This window comes from Gracilinanus agilis, chromosome 5 (assembly GCF_016433145.1).
Source record: "Gracilinanus agilis isolate LMUSP501 chromosome 5, AgileGrace, whole genome shotgun sequence".
NCBI classification, from domain to species: domain Eukaryota; kingdom Metazoa; phylum Chordata; class Mammalia; order Didelphimorphia; family Didelphidae; genus Gracilinanus; species Gracilinanus agilis.
This window is the reverse complement of record NC_058134.1, coordinates 200,850,100-200,866,675: the sequence shown is the minus strand read 5'-3', so window position 1 is coordinate 200,866,675 and position 16,576 is coordinate 200,850,100. Positions and strand designations below refer to the sequence as shown.

The following is a 16,576-nucleotide window of genomic DNA, read 5'->3' as shown; positions in this document are numbered from 1 at the left end:
AGGAAGTTGGCAGAAATAAATGAGAGACATTCACACTGTGTTTTCTCCTTTGGTGGTATTGAAATACCAAAATTCCCACCTTCATATTTGCCAATATGTCAGGAAAGACTTGAGCTGCCATCCCCACCTCTGCTATTTTCCTTGCTATCTGTCACATGGACTGTTCTCCTGGAAAGTCCTTAAAAACCCAAACACCAACCACAGTCCCCAGGAAGGTTCTCTTGGGCTCACACCTGCCAACCCTGCCAGCCTGCCCAGCCTCTAATCTGAGACTGGTGCTGTCTGCATTTCCTTGCCCTACATCTTGAGTGAAATAGCAGAGAAGCAGACCAAAAGACAATTTATCGGTAAACAAACTTTGAACAACTACTGGGGTGCTGGCAAAGATTGGGGCCAGTGCATTTCCTTCAGTGATAACTATAGAGTTCACTACTCAAGTATATCATTCATTTGTTCCCTAAATTAACATTGCCCAAAAGTTGCTTTCTCATCCCTTTTAGAAAGGAGTTATGTTAGACAGCAAAAAAGGGGCTTATTGTGAGCAGTCTATCACATACATATATGCCAGATGATGATTTTAATGACTGAAAAAAGCATGATTATCTTCCCCTTGATTTGAGAAAGAAATAAAGAGAAACAACAGCAGAGAGGTAGTTATGCTTAGATAGTGTGTCTGAAATTTATTAAATTTCACTGGAAATGGGTTAATGTTGAATGAATAAATACGAAGTAACAAAAATTACTTGATTAAATCTTTCCCAGTTATTGAAGGACCACATTTAAATCCCACTGTTGAAAGGGTCCCTGCTCCTATTAAGCTAATTGGAGCCCATTCGTTGCCGCTGTAAAGTGATACGCAGGAAGGCCCCCGCCATGTTGGATAGTGGCCTGTGGAGGAAGGCCAGAAGGCCAAGGACAAGAGTTGTACCCGAGATCCAGAAGGTGTGGTTGCTCTGTACTAATATGCCCACTCTGAGAGCACAGACCCCATTAGGTCCTGCTCATATACAAACATTTCTTTTTCACTTTCTGTTCAATAACCCCCATCTGTATAGCGCTTTTCTGTTTACAAAGCACCGATCCTCACATCAGCCCGTGAGGCAGCCGCTGCGTGCTAAAGCCTCAAGACCACCACAAGAATCCATAAGAGAGGCAGCTGGTGGTTCAGAGAGCGCTCTGGATCTGGAATCAGGAACATCTGCATTCCCATCTAGCCAGAGACTTTTATTCACTGTGTGACCCTGGATGAATCACTTCACTTCTGTTTGCCTCAGTTTCTTCAAACGTAAAAAGGGTGCGCTAACAGCCTCTCTTCTCCCAGGGCTGTTGTCAGGATCAAACGAGATAATATTTGTATAGTACTTAGCAGGCACTTCATGAATGCTTATCCAGCCCCAGCACCCCCAAAGACAAGTCACTTCTAAATCCTTACCTATAGGCTTCATCTAAGGACATATCCATCCTCTTCATGATGTAGGCAATAGCAATTGTGGCCGATCGAGAAATTCCAGCTAAGCAATGTACCAACACGCATCCATTGGAAGCTTTTGCTTTCTCTAGACAAGAATCACATTCAAGAAACGTCACTCTGAAAGACTGTTTGCAATAGGCAAGCATCATTTTAATAGGAAAATAGAAGATCTCATGAGAGTTAAGTGATTTGGTTTACAATCCAGGTTACCTCAGTCCCAATTTTTAGTGCTTTTGCCCAATGGTTCTCAATCATATTTTGTCCCTGTCTCAAAGGAACATTATGAAATTCTCCCCAAATCCATCGAAATATCCTTTCATTTCAAGGAAACACACATTGTATTTATGCCTTGAAATTAAGGTAAATGAATTGAATATGTGATCACAACCCTAAAAAGACTGATTTGAGAATCCTTTCATTAGACTAAGTAGAAAATGCTTGAAAACTTAAAGAATCCATTATCACTAAGTCAGTTTGTCTCCTTTTCTACAGGATTTTAAAAATGCTGTCCTAAAGTCTTAACAAAAAAGAAAAATAATACCTATTTACCCATAACAATAAGTGGAAGGTAAAGGAATTTCCCACATTGAGTTTTTAGCCAAAAAGTAAAGTTATTATCTTCACACAACACTCTTAAATTTGTATTTGTAGTGTCAAGGGCAAGAAGTGTGAACTCTGTTGTTGTTTCTGGACTGTACAAGACTTAAAGCATTTCTCCACATGAATGATGAACATTAAGCCATGCTTTCATGAGGAAGGTGTAACTATGGAGGTTAAGAATGACTCAGCTTTGCTGTTCAAACTTAAAGCAATATTTACATTTAATGGATTTTCATTCATAATTCAACAAGTCGCTTTTATTGAGTCCTTAATGGGCAGTAAATATGGTATTAGATCTGGGTGGTGTGAAGAAACAAGATATTTAAGAAGCTTACAGTTTGACTGAGGAGACCAAGCTTATACCTATAAAACTAGAAAATGATGATAAGGCAACATAAGGCAAGTACAAGATAATATATGTATATTTAGAAACATCCCTCCCCCATTAGCCTACCACCATGACACCTTCTCATACTCTTCCATGTAATACTTCTCTTTTCCTTTGCAACACTCAGCACCCATATTAGATTTGTCTATATCACATGCAGTTTGGCACTTGATTAAATCTTATTTTATCTTATTCTTTCCTTATTTCTCATGTTTAACTCTCATCTTTCCAACTTCTATGACCATGGGCAAATGACTTCATTTCTTGAGACCTTCTCATCTGTGAAATAATTCATTTTAAAAAGCAGATCTCTACGGTCCCTTTTTAGCTCTGAGGTCTATGATTCCACCATCCAGACTGCAAATTCCTTATGGATTAAGGGCTGTTTCTTGTACTTTCTCTTGTAATGAAGGCCTAGGAATTAGTCAAGATGTGCAGTAATAAATAGCTACTGATTAACTGGTTGATATATGCTGGAAATCAGAATGAGGGGGTTTTTCAAGAAAGGTTTCTTAGAGAGTTTTAAAAGAGGTCTCAGTAGCAGTGGTCACCACCCACTAGCCGAGCAGGGAGCAGTCAGTGCTCCACCGGAGGAGGAGCAGCTGCAGGACCTTGGGAGGGAGGATACAGCTTTGACTGGGGCAGAAAGTCTATGTTGGGAAGAGAACAATTTGCAAAGGTGAAGAGCAGCTGCTAAAAGACTCAATGTCAAACTGAAAACTTTATAGATTCTATATGACAGGTAATAGGGAGCCAGTGGAAGTTCTCAAGTTTTCTCCTTTTTGGATGAACATAAAAGGGAAAGAAATGAAAGAGGAGAAAACTCATTGGAGAACTCCAGACAAAAATATGTTATATTAATATGTTAATTTCATATATTCCTATATTAAAATATATTTAAGAAAATATACTTTCTATATATTTATGTAGTTGGTTGTAATACTGTCTGTTTTATTGTCTGACTCTTCATGACCCCATTTGGGGTTTCTTTGTCAAAGCTATTGAAGTGTTTTGTGCCATTTCTTTCTCTGGCTCATTTTACAGATGAGGAAACTGAGGCAAACAGGATTAAGTGACTTGTGTAAGATCACACAGCTAATAAATGTCGGAGGCTGCATTTGAACTCAGGTCTTCCTGCCCCCAGGTCTGGCTCTCTATTCCCTGCGTATCTAGATCCATGCATTTATAGATTTATGTCTCCATCTAGGTATGTGTCTATCTGTCAGTATGTAAAGCCACATATGTATCCTGAGACATACACACACAGATTATGATCTAGGTTCTAGAATCAGAATTCTAGCTGCACATTCGTTATCTCAAAGAAAATCTAGCTCAAGCCTATCATTTGAGAGATGAGAAAAGCTGCCTCCGGGGAGGCTAAGTGACTTAGCTAGCTGTGGCTGACGTGGGCTTGGAATCTGGGTCGCCTCCTGCCCAGGTTCTTTGCACCTCCCGAGGAGGCAGAATGAAAAATAAACAGGGCCCCCAACCCACTGAATAGAGCTTTCCATTAAGTGTGCAAAGTCCTTTGGCTTTAAGACCATCAGCAAACACGAGCCAGACCCAGGTTTCCCCTCCACAAACAGGACATCCATACAAGGAGCACGAGGGATGGGCTTCCTATCAGAGGCCCTGCATGGGTGGCCCCTCCCTGGAGCTAGTATACACTCATTTGGCGGACAGGACCAGCCACATAAATTGGAGAAGAGGGGGAACAATTATTCAGTGAATTCAGGCTGCATTTTAAAAAGGAGGCTGGAGTTTGTTTGTTTTTTTTGGTCGTGTAATGGGCGAGATAAGATCAGCATCACTAAAATGGTGAAAATGTACCAACAAATAGTATGGTTTATTTCTGTTATCTGAATCCTTAGGGTATAACACTGCATAAAACATTGTTGTTACTCTTTATGGTCCTCTTTCTGGTTCTCTTGGCAAAGGTGCTGGAGTGGTTTGCCATTTTCTTCTTCAGCTTATTTTACAGATGAGAAACTGAGGCAGAGTTAAGTGATTTGTCCAGGATCACACAGCTAGGAAGTCTCTGAGGCTGGATTTGAACTCGAGGAAGAGCAGTCTTTCTGATTCCAAGCCCAGACACACTCTATCCACTAAGCCACCTAACAGAATACAAAGTAGGTGCTTAAAAAATCCAAAAATCTTTTGTTATTCGTTGATGGGTATTTTTTGGCGCAGAGCTTAAAATAACAACTTCCTTATAACAAGAATACAAATTTCTCTTTGAAGAAATATAAAGAAGAAAGAAATAAAAGTCTGAGGGGGAAAAACATTGGAGTGGTGGGAAGGAATATTTTGTATAATATTGTTTAAGCTTAAAAGATGCTGGTATTTATGTGGAATTTATTAATGCATCCTCAAAGGGGAATTATAAAACCAGAACTAAAATAGAAATTGAGTCAAACTCTATGAAATGGGATCATCAACCATGTTAGGTAGTTGCTTTTTTAAAAGTAACCAAAAAAAAAATCAATAATATTGCTGTAATTTGCTTGTTTTTGCTTTTAAATGGTCAGAAAGTGATCTATTTTGTTAGGGTTCAGTTCAAGGAACTGATCTATCCCTAAATCAGAGACCCTTGAACTCGTTTTTAAAAAAATATCTTGATAAGTGAGTTTCAATAAAATTGATTTCTTTAGTAATCCTCTACATTTTATTTTATGCATTTAAAAACACCATTCTGAGAGAAGTCCATAGGCTTTCCCCAGACTGCAGAATGGTTTTATAACATAAAAAAGGTTAAGAGTTCCTGATTTAAATGGATATTAAGATTTGTGGCAATTTCAGAATTTAAAAAGGGGGGGAAGGGCAAAATGTCTCAAAAATTCCTCAAAAGACCTTAAAATTTGGAGTTTTTAAAAAGTTGTATTTTTTTGAAAATAATTCTCAATCTTCAGAAATGAATTCTAACTGATTTGTGATGGTTAAGAGGTTGAAGAACTCCCAGGCCAAGTTCCAGACATGACTCACCAAGCCTGTTAACAACTAGACCCCTCAGGCTAAGTACGATTCTAGAAATGTCATATCAGAAAGAGAAGTCCACAGACAATAAAAGTTCTGAAACTAAACTGATCTCAGTGGGAAAGAATATGGTACAGGTAAAAAAAAAAAACTCTGAAAGGCTCCAATTACATTCTTTGATTGAACTGGAATTTGATTGTTTCTGAAACTGCTAGAAAAAACCAGGGGCTGGAATGCAGTGATTTCTGTTGTAATGATTTGTTAGGATCTGACCCTGTCCTGAAGAAAAGCTCATTTTCTGTCATTATTAAACATATTAATTTTATTCACCTTTTTAAAGTTCCCATAGATAATTTTTAGCATATCAAAAAAACCAAACCAAAACAAACACCTCAATCCCTAAAGCCTGACTTTCAAATAGTTGGAAAAATGGTATCAGTGTGTTCTCACTGATGGGAGCGTCAAGCTAGCTATCGCATCACAAGGCCAATCCCCCAGGATTTGTGTGGCACACACACATTTAACCTTTGACCAAAAATGAGGTAAGCAGCATCATGTGGTTCTTAGGCTTTGTGAACCTCTAGAATAGGCTGCTTTTCCCTCTTGTTTTCCCTTTGAAAGACAACCACCATTTAGAAAATATGCCAAAGAGTCTGTTGATATTAGCTGAGCTACTTACCAATGAAATCAACTGATTTGTCTAACCATGGCAAAATTTTCTCACAAAAGCTGTCATTCACAGGCACTCGCAGGAAGTGAGACTCAGGGATGAAGTCAGGCTTTGGGCAGGTATTGCTGGCATTTAATACATAACCAATCCCATTCTGTTGCATCAGCTCCTACACAAGAACGTCAATTAAAGATATTCACTGACGTGATCAGTTCAAGAGAGTTGTTTAAAGCAATAATTACAATTATCTTTAGAAAAAGTGTTAAAATATAATTATCTGTATTCTATAATTGAATCAGAATTCATTCAATTAGTGACATCTCAAACCTGAAAATATGGTACTTAAAAGATCTGTCTATGGGTTGAAATGGAGTTTTCTTTTCTTTCTTTCTTTTTTTTTTTTACACCCTTATTCTGTCTCAGAATCAATACTGTAAATGGGTTCTAAGGCACAAGAGTGCAAGGGCAAGGCAATGGGGCGAAATGTCATTTTTCAAAATTAAACACCATTTTTAGAGTATATTTTCACTGAGGACACACACACACACACATACACACTCTCTCTCTCTCTCTCTGAAAAAAATCCTTTCAATGTGTTCTCAAATTACTAAATTATATTCAGACAGGTAAGCTCATATATCTTAAATTAGACATTCTTTTCTATCTCCTGCTCCCAGCCTGACCATACTGTTGGCAGGCTGGGTGGGGAGATGCTTCCAGGGGTGGAAAGATTCAGGCCAAATATCAAAGTAGGAGCTTTACCCTCAGTTTCCATGAAACTTTCCAACTCAGAGTGATCTTTCTATGTCCCCTGGCTTGGATTTTTAACAAGATCTTATAGGTTATTTCAAGTTTTTGAGTCCTTCAAACCATCTTCCATAGAGACACCCCCCCCCCCAAAGTATAAATCTGATCATGTCATTTACCTTACTCAATTTGCTCTCTATTTTCTTTAGGAAAAAATATAAAAATCCTCAAGCTGGCATTTACTGTAGCTCTCCACAAAATGGCTCCCACCTGACTTCCCAATTTTATTTCATATTGCCTTCAGATACTCTCCATTCTGATCAAACTGGCCTACTAGCTCTTCTCCATACAAAATATAACCTCCAAATATGCATGGGAAGTCTACCTCCCCGGTGTCTGGAACACATTTCCTCCCCACCTCTAACTCTGGAAAACCCCAACTTCAAAACCCAGCACAGGAGGTCTTTTCTATCATTCCCAGTTGTCAATGTTTTCTAATTCTCAAATTTGACTTTATATTTATTTTCCCCGGTAATGTAATCTGCCTGAGGGCAGAGAATGTGTCTCCTTTTGCCTTTGTATGCCGGATGCCTGGCACAATGTCTTTAATGATACAGACAATTACTAAGTTGGTTAAATTGGAAAGGTAGGTACATTGTTGCTTCTGGCAACTGCTTTTTGAAACCCAATTTTGGAGGTTTATATTAATGACTTTCAATTGTGGACACAGCCAATAGCCAGTTTAGAATCATTCCTTCTGTGTATGATATTTGAAAGCTGGAAATCACTACTATACCCAAAGAGATTAAAGGAAGAGTAAAAGGACCCATATGGAGAAAAAAAATTTTATAGCAATTTTGTAGTGGCAAAGAACTGGAAGCTAAGGAGGTGTCCATTATAACCCAAACAAATTATAGTTGATGAACAGAGTAGAATACTATAGTGCCATAAGACATGATGAAAGGGATGCTTTCAGAGAAACCTGGAAAGACCTTTATGAAACGATATAAAGCACAAAAACAAGAACCACTGCAGACCAACAACTTTGAAAGACTCAAGAACTCCGATCAATACAATGCCCAACCATGATTCCAGAGGGCCAGTGGTGAAGGAGGATACCCAACTCCTGGAAGACAAACAACGGACTCAAGATCAGAATGAGACGTACATTTTTGGACATGGCCAATGCATGAATTTGTTTTACTTAAGCATGCATATTTAGTAGAAGAGATTTTTCTTTTTTCTTTTCTTCATTTAATGGGGAGAGAGAAAGGAGATTCAATAAATAACTTGTTAAATTTTTTTAAAAAAACAAAATGAGAAAGCTATTGTACTGCCCTAAAAGTACTGCTGCTTTGGCATGGATTGAGATCAGCTCATCAGATTCTACTGATGTTATCATCGTTATCATCATCAATGCTAGCTAGCATTTCTATGGCCCTTTAAGGTTGAGGAAGGTGCTTAACAAAAATTTTATCTTGGGAGGATTATTATCCCTATTAAACATGAGAAAACTTGGGACTGACAGGGGTGAAGTGACTTTAACCAGGATTACAATAGTAAGTGCTGGAAGTTGCACTGAACAAAAATCTTCCTGACTCCATATGGGCAAGTTACTTAACCTGTTTGCCTCAATTTCCTTAACTGTAAAATGGGGATAATAATAGAATCTACCTTTCAGTGTTGTTAAGGATAAAGTAAGATATTTGTAAAGTTTCTGGCACAGTGCCAAGGATACAGTAATTACTATATAAACATTAGTTGTTATTATTGTATCTATATATTGTTGTTGTTGTTGTTGTATAATGTGAAAAGGCAAAATAAGACACAGAAACTGATAACCCAGAACTATCGGGGCAGAGGAAAAAAAATGAAGCCAAACAGTTCTTGGGAGTTAAACGGAAGTAGGGTACCTGCCGTTCTCCTGATACCATAAAGGCCCGCGTCCTAGGAACTAGCAGAAATGTTTGAAGGTCTTAAACTGATCCATAAGACATCGAGGAGTTAGGAGGGGATCAGCAAGCGGATACCAAGTGCTTAGTAGGTGGAGGCACCACGATATACCCTCGAGGAAAGAATTACTGCCTAGTCAAGAGACGCCAGGCAGCCTTCGCACTGAAAACTTCTTATGAGGCAACAGATACAAAATGCTTTGAAAACGGACATACAAATATCAGTTATTATTCTTTTCCTAGAAGAGTTGAACTATTTTAAGTTGAATTTGATTATCGCATAGATATTATAGTTGGTAAATGTTCAGGGTGCCTGGGAGGTGTGGGAAGGAGAACAGCGGAGATGCCCCTCTTTTTTAACACTCGTGCAGACCAAAACCTATCCAGATTTTCAAAATACTAAAATGCCCCTGTTGGCAGGAGCCTACGAGGCCACGTGGCCAGCTAGTGTGGGAGAAGGAAGGCCCCGTCCATCGCTCAAACGAGCAGAGCAGAGAGAACCCCCTCTCCTTGTCTACACATGCTCGCCTCGCGCCTGTCTTCTAGGCAGGAAACGTCTAAACCTTCCCCGTGGCAGAGCTCCAAATGCTCGAGGACAGCCGTCTTGCCCCTCTTCCCCGAGTCTCCACCGGCTTCCCCCCAAATAGGGCGGCCTCAAATGGAATCTGCCTCGCTCACGTTTCTCCATGACTTTCTGAAGTTTGGTGAACAAGACAATGAATGGAGGCCAGATACGTAGCGTCTGCGAGCTCGGAGGTGCAAATGCTTCTACTGAACATGGAAGCCCGGGCTCCGGCTCCCAGGCCGCCTCCTCCGGCCCCTCTCCGGGCTCTCCGTGTCCTTCCAAAAAGGGGGGGCCAGGAGCTGCCCCTTTAGTACTTAAGCTGTGACCTAAGGACAGGAAATACTTAGCAAATGACTATCATTCAACTGAAATGGCTCTTTTTGAAGTTATCAGTGCTCTTTTTTCATTTAATTTTTTTGATGAATGAAATCTATATTCTCTCCCTCCCCCTAACCTCAGACTGAAAGAAAAAATGAAGACCCGGCTCTGAAATTAATAGTAATAATAATAATAAACTCATTAGTTAATCATGAATTTGCCTCTGCTAGTATGTGTGTCAGTCAGCAGCATCTTGGGCTTCCTGAATCCAAGGCCAACATTCCACTGGCTACTCCACAATAGTTTTCATAAGCCTTCCTCATAAATGGACATTACCAAGCTCTTCCTACAGGAAGACACTTAATTCATATATAGATGAACATTCATATTCACATCTATGAATATGGAAGCACATGACATTTGCACGAGCAAAGCCCTTTTAAAGACCCTCACCACCTCCTGTCTCAGAATCAGTACTGTGCATTGGTTCCGAGGCAGAAGGGCAGAAGGGGCTAGGCCATGGCAGATAAGGGACCTAACCAGGGTCACACAGCTAGGAAGTGTCTGAGGCCAGATTTGAACCCAGGACCTCCTGTCTCTGGCCCTGGGTCTCCATCCACTGAGCCACCGAGCTGCTCCCCTTGAGCATAGCCTTTTATGCACATACAGAAGTACGTATAGGAACAGCCCATTCTCTTGACGTGCCCAGAATGCTGATAACACTGGGGATTTTTAAAAGGCCAGATACAAGATGGCAGAGGGAAGAATGACAGGGTCAAGGGAAGACACAGGGAAGGCCAAAGAGGTTTGCAGGAAAAGAAGTGAGCAGCAGACAAGGCAAGGTGGACGACAAGGGCTCCGCAATGACCCAGAGGGCAAGCCGGGAGGTGGGGGCGAGGACCCAGGGCAGAGCCACGTTTCCTTTCCTCGGCTAAGAGAAGGGCCACGTCCCAGCGGGCGTCAGGAACCGAAGAGGAAAGGGGGAGGAGTGGGACACCCGGGGACGTAGATCGCAGAGGCCTCCCCTGGCTCATAAGGTAAGAGGCTGAGGCCTCTGCTAGCAGGGATGGGGAGAGGGTGAAGGGGAGGAGGAGGACAGGCCCGTCCAGCGGGCAGAAACAAATACACTGAGGTTTGATGCAAAGGAAAAAGGACCCAGCAACACGAGCTCTCCAGGAGGGAAGGGACTGCCTCAGTGGATCCCCCCTGCCTGGAGGTCCTCCAGAAAAGCCTGAACTGTCTCTTTTCGAGTAGAACATAGAGGAAAGGGAATCATGCTGAGGTCCAGAGAGATGGGACAAACTGGCCTCTGTGGTTTCTTCTTCTAATTCAGATTCTGAGTCAGTCCCAGATGAGGAGGAGGCTTGGAAGGGTAGCAGGGAGGGCCCAGTTCAAGCTAAGATAACCTGCCCCCTTGGCCGCTTCAGCAGCATTCCCTGGAAATAGTATCTCTGGGTGTCTTTTCCATACTCAGTGATTAGTATTTGTGCTAGTTCATCTCTCTGAAGAGGGAGATTTCCAAGCAAACTAATAGGATAAAAAAGAAAGAGCCTCGATTAAGTCTTTTCTAAATTTGGGGGGGAGAAAAAATTGGTCTTATGCAGACACCTCACCATGCCTCCAGAATGGGGGCAAATGCAGGTTCCTGGTACTGTCACCAGGGATGACCCAATAAGAAAGCAAACTAGAGCCCTTGCAGGGCGCCAGCTCTCCCCAGGCCTTCTTTATCCCATAAGCTCGGGCTGCTCTGCTTATCCTGCCCGGACCCACTTCTCTTGGTTGGAATGGTGTCCACAGAGCCATGGCCACGGGGCTGCTATGCAATTCTCAGATTGGGGTGGGGGTAACATACCCCTCCCCACTGGAGGTCCTCTATCCCATTTACACAAATCAGTCACAAATGACGCTACTGGTCTGTAAACATGAAATATTTACTAAATGTAAATCCATAAACAAAAATAATCATAACATTGATTCAATGGAAAGCAGAAGCAAAAACCTATAGAGCCCACCTATAAAGCTGGGTCACACAAAAATACTGGCAGGCAGACAGATTTATCAGGAAAGCCACATCTCCAGAAGTGAGTGCTCTGGACTGTAGGCTCTGATAGCCTTGGTCTTTTTATAGAAATAGTTTGTATCATGCACTAACTACTGAGGAAAACTGCTATAGCTGCTCCCATTTCGGTCCTCACTGCTGTTCTGCTCGTCCTCTGCTTTTCAACTACTCTCAGGTGGCTAAAACAGGGTCGAGTTCTTTCTTGCACAAAGACATCCTCAGGAGGGTGTCAAGAAAATGTCACACTTTTTAAGAAAAATATAACAGCCTTCCTAGCTGCATCACCCTGGGCAAGTCACTTAACCCCAACTGCCTAGCCTTTATTGGTCTTTTACCTTGGAAATAATATTTAATATTGATTCTGAGACAGAAGGTAAGGGTTTAAAAAATATAAAAATATAACAGTATAGCTTCCAGCAAAACAGCTAAATGCGCTGGCTTTCCTTCTGTCCTCTTCCCTCTTAAAAAAGCAGTTAAGGGTGCACAATTTACTTTTGGGGAGAAAATGGAGTAAAAGAACTTGGCTATCCTTTAAAGAGCAGACTTCTCCTATATCAGGACATCAAAATGATCCAACATCACATCAAAATCATGCAAAATAACCATGAGCAACTGCATTTCCTCTGTGGGTTTCAAATCTGCATTTTGAAACTCCATGAAATTTTAATCAATCAATAAATTTAATCAACAATAACTAACATTTATATAGAATTTACTAAATGCCAGACATTGTGCCAACTGTTTCACAATGATTACCTCATTTGACTCCCACAGCAACCCTGGGAAGTTGGTGCTATTATTAGCTCCATTTTACAAATGAGGAAACTGAGGCAGCAGTGGTTAAGTGCCTTGCACAGGGTCACACAACTAATAAGCAGCATTTGAACCCAGTCTTCCTGGTTCAGGCCCAGTGCGCTATGCACTATGGTGCCACCTACCTGCCTACAACAGGAATAAGTCGATGACCAAAAATTGTTTCTAACAGCTAACAGTAACCCCCAGCTACCCAAGGATGCTCTCAAGTACCCACCTTGTTGAGGACATCTCGCTGGCAGCCGAGATAAAGATTCGGTAGAATTCGGGTTGGCCCAGTGTTGGTGACGGGTAGGCAGGGCTGAGAAATGCAGGTAGGGACTAACGAAGATTTTCCTTCACAGAGGCCAGGGAAGCAACGGGAGAACTCATCAAACCCACCTGGGAACAAACATTTGTTTTGTCATACAATGGTCATGCCACCCACAAAGAGGAAGTCCGTCTTCTGAGAACCATCACACTGAAATTGTTTTTAAAAATCACATGGATTCGAGTTAATATAGCTGAATACTGCTAAATCTACACGGTAACCTAGCAGTGGGTCTGGCATCCTTTTTGATGCCTAGGAAGAAACCCCATCTCACACTCCAAAGCATTTCCATACACACAGCAAAATACAAAAAGAGAAGATTCTAAGTATACATTTCAAAACTGTCCAGCCTTTTTTTCTGAATTTCTTTATTCTTTGGTTCTCTATTGATGCAAAAATTTTAACTCAAATAAAACTTTCATCCTATTATCCCTTTTCTTTATCATTTAACCCAGCTTGGTTCTTTGAGGTACTTTTAAATTCTGGTTCTCTTAGTACTAAAAAATGTTCCTATGGAACTTTTTTTTTGACCATTTCTATATCTCCCCTCTTGCCCTTATTAACCAAGAAAAAAAGGTAGGGAGGTGTTAGAGGGAGGATGAAAAATTTTTTAAAAATTTCTTTATTAAAAGTGGCAGCTTTGTGAAATCAAATAAATTATTCCCATAGATTAAAAAAAAAAAGGAAAGAAGTGAGGGGGAAACCCCCTTGTAACAAATTAGCAAAGTCAAAGACAGAATCTGTTTAGTGGACTTGTCAAAAAAATGTGTGTCTCTGGACTGAGCATGTCACCTCTCTGTCAGGAGGCGGGTAATGTGCTTCAGGAAAGGTCCTCTGAAGACATGGCTGGCTAACACTTTATTCAGAGTTCTGAAGTCTTTCAAACTTGTTTTTCTTTAAAATGTTTTCTCTGTTAAAAAACAGTCTTCTCCTACTTCTGCTCTCTTCACTTTATCCAAGAGTCCCTAAAATCTTCGTGCTATTATTTTATAGCACAACAATATTCTGTATCCACAAGCCACTATTTGTTCAGCCATTCTCCAATTGAGACTCCCCAAGGCAGCCTCTTAAATTTCAGTTCTTCCTCTTTACCCACATAATTAGGAAGTTTATTTCTGCTGTGACTATTCATTTCCCTGTATGAGCCATCCTATTAATTCCCAGAAAAAAATACCTGCAGTATTTTTTATTTGATATAAGAGTTCTGGATTCTTTCTGTTGTTAATTCTTTTGGATAATTTGTATTTTTTGATTATTTGAAATATAGTGTCTGGACTTTTAAAAAAATGGTTTTCTGGGAGTCCAATGATTCTCTCTTATTCTCTCTCTCTCTCTCTCTCTCTCTCTCTCTCTCTCTCTCTCTCTCTCTCTCTCTCTCTCTCCTTACTTCTGTCTTAGAATCAATACTGTATATTGGTTGCAAGGGAGAAGAGCAGTAAGGGCTAGGCAGTGGAGGGGTGGGGTGTTAAGTGACTTGCTCAGGCCCCCACAGCTAGGAAGTGTCTGAGACCTTTGAACACAGGACCTCTCATCTCTAGGCCTGGTTCTCAATTCACTGAGCCACCCAGCTGCCCCCTGAGTCCAATGATTTTTAAATGATCTCTCCTTGATTCATTTTCTAGGTCAATTTTTAAAAAATATCAGTTATCTTAAATTTTCTTATACTTTTCTCAATCTTTTGATTTTGTTCTAATTTTCTTATTTGTCTCAAGAAGTCAATGATTTTAGTTTGGTCTAATTTTAGTTTTCAGGGAGTTCATTTCTTGAAGTAATGTTTACCATTTTCACTTTAATATACTTATTCTCCTTCCCATTTTTCCTCAAAATCTTTTATTTCATTTTTTTAAATGCCTTGCTACATTTATTCTAGGTATTCATGTAGTTCTTGTAGGAAATATAGGGTTTTCTTCTTTTTTTTCCTTTTGAGTCTGAAGCTATTACAGAGGTAGATGTGAAATTCTTTTTTATATTGGTTGGTGTTTTCTTTGATCTTTAGAGCCTGAATTGGGGCTTTGGGCCAGGGCAATTCTCCGCATACCTCAGAACTTTAGGGGGGAATGGCAGGCCCTGCATGGCCTTACTCTGGGTCCTTTAGATTCCTGGGCTGGTTTCATCCCTTGGGATTAGGCTTCCCTGGTTCTTTGAGGTTTGGAGTGCTGGACCCTCGGGGCTCTCTCTGGCACTTTGGGACCCAACATTAGGGGCCTCAGAGTCCTCGGGTCTGGGTTGTCCACAGATCTGAGTACTTTATCATCAGGGTAACTGGTACTACTACTACTAGCTCCTGAGGGAAAGGGATGGGGGGAGGGCAAGGAAATGGAACCTCTCCTATTGCCGTTGAGCTCCTGACTGACTTTTTGTGTAGGTCTAGGATTGAAAATGGAGCTCCCTAAAGTTCCTCAATGGACTACTTGTTGGGTATTTGGTCTGCTGAGAACTTTAAGGTTTTACTAGAGTGAGCAGAGAGGAACTGCACAGCCTGCCTCCATTTCTGGGGCAATCTTGGCACAAAGTCCCTTTATAATACTCATCTTGCATTCACTGCTTCCCACTCCCCATCCCCCCATCCCCTTCCAATAAGCATTTGTTGATGAGATAAAGAAGAAACTCAAAGTAAAGTTAAAAATTAAAAGCAAGTAATCCCGCCAAAATCTTTCAGCACAAAAAAGGTGCTGTAAACTTAATTTATTGCCAATTCCGTTGCCTCTTTGGAAAAATTTGAATAAAATCTAGTTCTGGAAGGACAATGAAAGTCTTCCTATTATAACATTAAATTTCCTATTTCAGTTGCAGCAGACGTATTTTGGTCCTCCTTCCATAAACTTGTCTCCACCCTCAAATCTAGAGACAGTGGGTTTAGAAGAAAATGGAAAGTCAAGTATTTGGGATTCCCCTGGCAGTCCTTCAGGATTCCCATAATCACCACGGATACACCCGCTGCTCCCCAGTTCCCATGGCAAGATACTCCAGAGGAGTGTTGACAGGTCCGACTTGCCTAGAGTACACCGTAGCCTTGTGGGAAGGTTTGTGGACCAGAAATCAGGAAAACGGAATTCTTTCTAATTCTGTCTGCAGAATGATTGGCTGCATGACCTTCGTGAGGGAGTATTCTGGGGCATCTACCAAGAACAGAGAATGACCTGTGTCGACTAAATAGCAGGCCTGACTGTTGTGAAAATCAATCAAATTCAATTTCAGAAGCATTCTCGATAATAATCAGATGATAAAGGAAGCGGGTGGGCCAGGTCTTCTTTGAGTTTCTGGATGTCAGAAAAGTCTGACCCACAAAAATGCGAATTCTACAGCACCAGATGAGCAAAGCAACGCCTTTTCATCTGTGTTGTTTAAGTGGTCCTCAGCAGGAGCTCTAAAGGGCTCGTTCCCATCACTAATTGGATCTTCTCTTCCCCGAGAGCTGTCCTTTGCTAGATTCGTCCCCTGTTAGCCCTGGACTACACTTACCGTCCTAAATAACACAGCATTCCATTCAGGGTCCTAGAGACGTGGGACGGCACCAGCTGCATTATTAATGTACACCTACGAATCTGCACCCATGGGGCAGATGCCACAGAAGCTAATATGAGTCTGGCAGTTCGGCTACATTACCCAAGCCTGGATTATTAGCTCTGGTGGAACTGAAGGGCATACAGAAAAAGGTTTTCTCTTCCTCTCCAGTGGCAATGTTCTCTGAGAGCCACAGCTCTAAACTT

At 41.0% G+C, this 16,576-nt stretch overlaps 1 protein-coding gene across 1 annotated transcript in view; it reads right to left on the bottom strand.

Moving 5' to 3' along the window:
• Nucleotides 1–16,576, bottom strand: part of DUSP16 (dual specificity phosphatase 16) — an 86,701-nt gene that overhangs the window by 2,394 nt on the left and 67,731 nt on the right. The window contains exons 4-6 of the mRNA XM_044678805.1: nt 12,774–12,937; nt 6,112–6,271; nt 1,433–1,556 (exon numbers count right to left, since the gene is read on the bottom strand). Coding sequence (XP_044534740.1) covers nt 1,433–1,556; nt 6,112–6,271; nt 12,774–12,937 — 448 coding nt within the window. The remainder of the gene's footprint in view (nt 1–1,432; nt 1,557–6,111; nt 6,272–12,773; nt 12,938–16,576) is intronic.